The 2,478-nt window shown below is 41.6% G+C and overlaps 1 pseudogene across 1 annotated transcript in view; it reads right to left on the reverse strand.

The window, feature by feature from the left end:
- TEOVI_000746900:pseudogene overlaps positions 1 to 1,048 on the reverse strand; it is a 1,261-nt pseudogene extending 213 nt beyond the window's left edge. The window contains exon 1 of the mRNA in view: positions 2 to 1,048. Within this exon, the coding sequence occupies positions 2 to 1,048 (1,047 nt within the window). The remainder of the gene's footprint in view (position 1) is intronic.
- Between the last annotated feature and the right edge of the window lie 1,430 nt (positions 1,049 to 2,478).

Below are 2,478 nucleotides of genomic sequence, written 5' to 3' on the forward strand. Positions count from 1 at the left end.
AATCTGGTAAAGCTTCTCTTGCGACTTCGAAGTTTTCCACTACATGCCACAACGCTTGATTAATTTTGGCGCCTGTTTCGCCAAATTCCTGGGTTTTGAGCTCTGCGCCGTCGCTGTCTTTTTTTCCTTGTGATGCTGCTGCGTGGGTTGCTAGGGTCGCTAGAGCTGCGAGCTGTTCCGTACTTTTGTTACCCGCGGCTGCGCCTGCTTTGCCTTCTAGGCCGTTTAGTGTTTGCAGCGCTGTTTTTGCCGTGAAAAGAGCAAGGTGGGTTGTCTGCTGTGCCGTAGAAGGGTCAAACGCCCTGGTTGTCAGGCCGTTCTTTTTTAAACCTACTAGTCCGTTGAGGAAGCTGATTGTGCCGGTATTGACATGGCCGCTGTGAAAGAGACAGTCACTTTGCGTGCTTGTTAGTGCGCACGTGTCGTGTCCGCTTGCGCTTAGAGCTGTTCCCGGCGCTCCGCTCAGCTTTATATTCGCCGCTTCTGGTTTTGCTGATGGGTTGTGTGGTCTGTCTTTGGTGTAGCGTGCTGTGCACGCCGGATTTAGCTGTGACTTTGGTTTGGCTGTTGACGATGTGGCGGCGCCTGTCCGAGTGCACGCGCCGGTGCCGCCTGCTGCGCCTGCCTCCGCTCCGATTAGCAGATCCATTATCGTGTCTACACCAGCTGCGACGTAATTTGCTGCTGCCGTATACTTGATCGCCGTTTTACAGTTGCCGGCTCCTTTCGAAAATTCTGTCAGGCTGTAGTCTAGGTACGCGCTGGCCAGGGTCCTCAGCTTGGTTCGTTGTGTTGCCGTAGACAGTGTTTCGGCATATATCTTGAGTCTTAGTGCTTGTTTGATTCCTACTGACGCCGCCGCGTCAAGTTCCGATATTAGATGTTTGGCGTAACCTTCTGACTTTTTTAGCTCGTCTGACACAACACATAAAGGATTAAAATCATCTTCGTGTATCCCCTGACCTGGGTTTCCCTCCGCTTTGTGTATCGCTGCTGCTGCCACAAACAAAGCTGCCACAGTCAAGATGGTTTGAAGTAAAGAACGCATCAGCCGCTATTTGCTAGCTTGGTGTGAGTTAGCGAAAAGAATAAGCAACATTATGTCTCCTTTGAGTATACCTGTAATTAATGTGAGTATTCACGGATACAAAAGCCACGGTTGTATGTGTATCACAAATAACATTTATATGAAGCTTTATGGTCGTCGCTTTACCGACAGAGTCGCTCGAAACGTTTCGTTTGCAAAGCATACAAACTTTATGAAACCAACTTTCAAGAAGATGCAAATGTTATTTTGCAAGAACACTCTCACATTAATTTCAATCCGTAACGGTCTGTATATATTGAATACATACTAATCCTCCACACGTCCAGCCTTCCCTCCTTTAAAAACAGCGCATATTTCTATACCTAAAAGTACAAACCTCACTATTTGTTGGTGATGCTGCTTGATGGTAATTATATATTACATACTAGTGAAACAACCCGGTACAGCTGCTGTTTCTCGCGGATGCGGTTAGTTTTCCGTTTCTTCTATGTATTATGGCTGACTTGTGGCCTTCATTCAGCTTCTTTGCATGCTGCAACCTTTTAATACCCTAAATTAAATGAGGTTGGCTCTCTTTCTTGAGATGTGTCATTCGATCACTGAATGATGTTAACTTCTCCTCTGTACAACGGTATGGAATTAGTGGAGTTTTGCTTTCTATTATTTTCTACATTAAACTCTCTTCTAAGTTTATATAAGCGAGACTTTAGATAGTTTTTACCTCTTTATTCTTTTTTTGGCGTCCTCGGTCATTCAATGTTACTCCTTGTTTAAAATTCCCCTCCCAATAATATAATATTGTTCTACACCAAGCGTTGGCCATTATTATTATTATATCCTAGAAAAAAGAAGACCTCGATGTTATCACACACTTTATGAATCCCTCCCTCCAACTTCTACTGTATCTGCTTATATATTTTGTACTTTTTCACAGCTGAATATTAGTATTCACTATCACATTGAAAAATTCAAAGTAATATTTACACTGTAAAAACTATTTTACAGTGAGCTATAGAGAATCATTTTCTTATCCTGATATATTATTTTCTTTTTGTGCTTTTTTGTTATCATGTACTCTCTTTTTTAATTGTTTATTTTCTTTCCTTTGTTTTAATCCACTACTTTAATCCCTACAGCTACCTCAGTGATGATATGTGTACTGTGCACTTGACCCTGCCTTTCCGTGATTGCTTTCCCCAACTTCTCGTGTATATTTAGGACAGTCTTAATATTAGTGTAAAAACATGCGCTTATTACATATTTTTTCTTCATATCTTACTTCATTTAACATCCCAATTCACTCACTTATTCCCACTAAGCTTCATCAATTTTTTAACTACCTTTATCTAAGTTATGCTTTTACTTTCCACTCTTCTTATTCTAATATCAGTACAAACATCACAACACTCTCCTATTATTATTATTATCAT

The sequence above is a fragment of the Trypanosoma equiperdum genome (assembly GCF_001457755.1).
Source record: "Trypanosoma equiperdum strain OVI genome assembly, contig: ctg_1618, whole genome shotgun sequence".
Classification (NCBI taxonomy): Eukaryota; Euglenozoa; class Kinetoplastea; order Trypanosomatida; family Trypanosomatidae; genus Trypanosoma; species Trypanosoma equiperdum.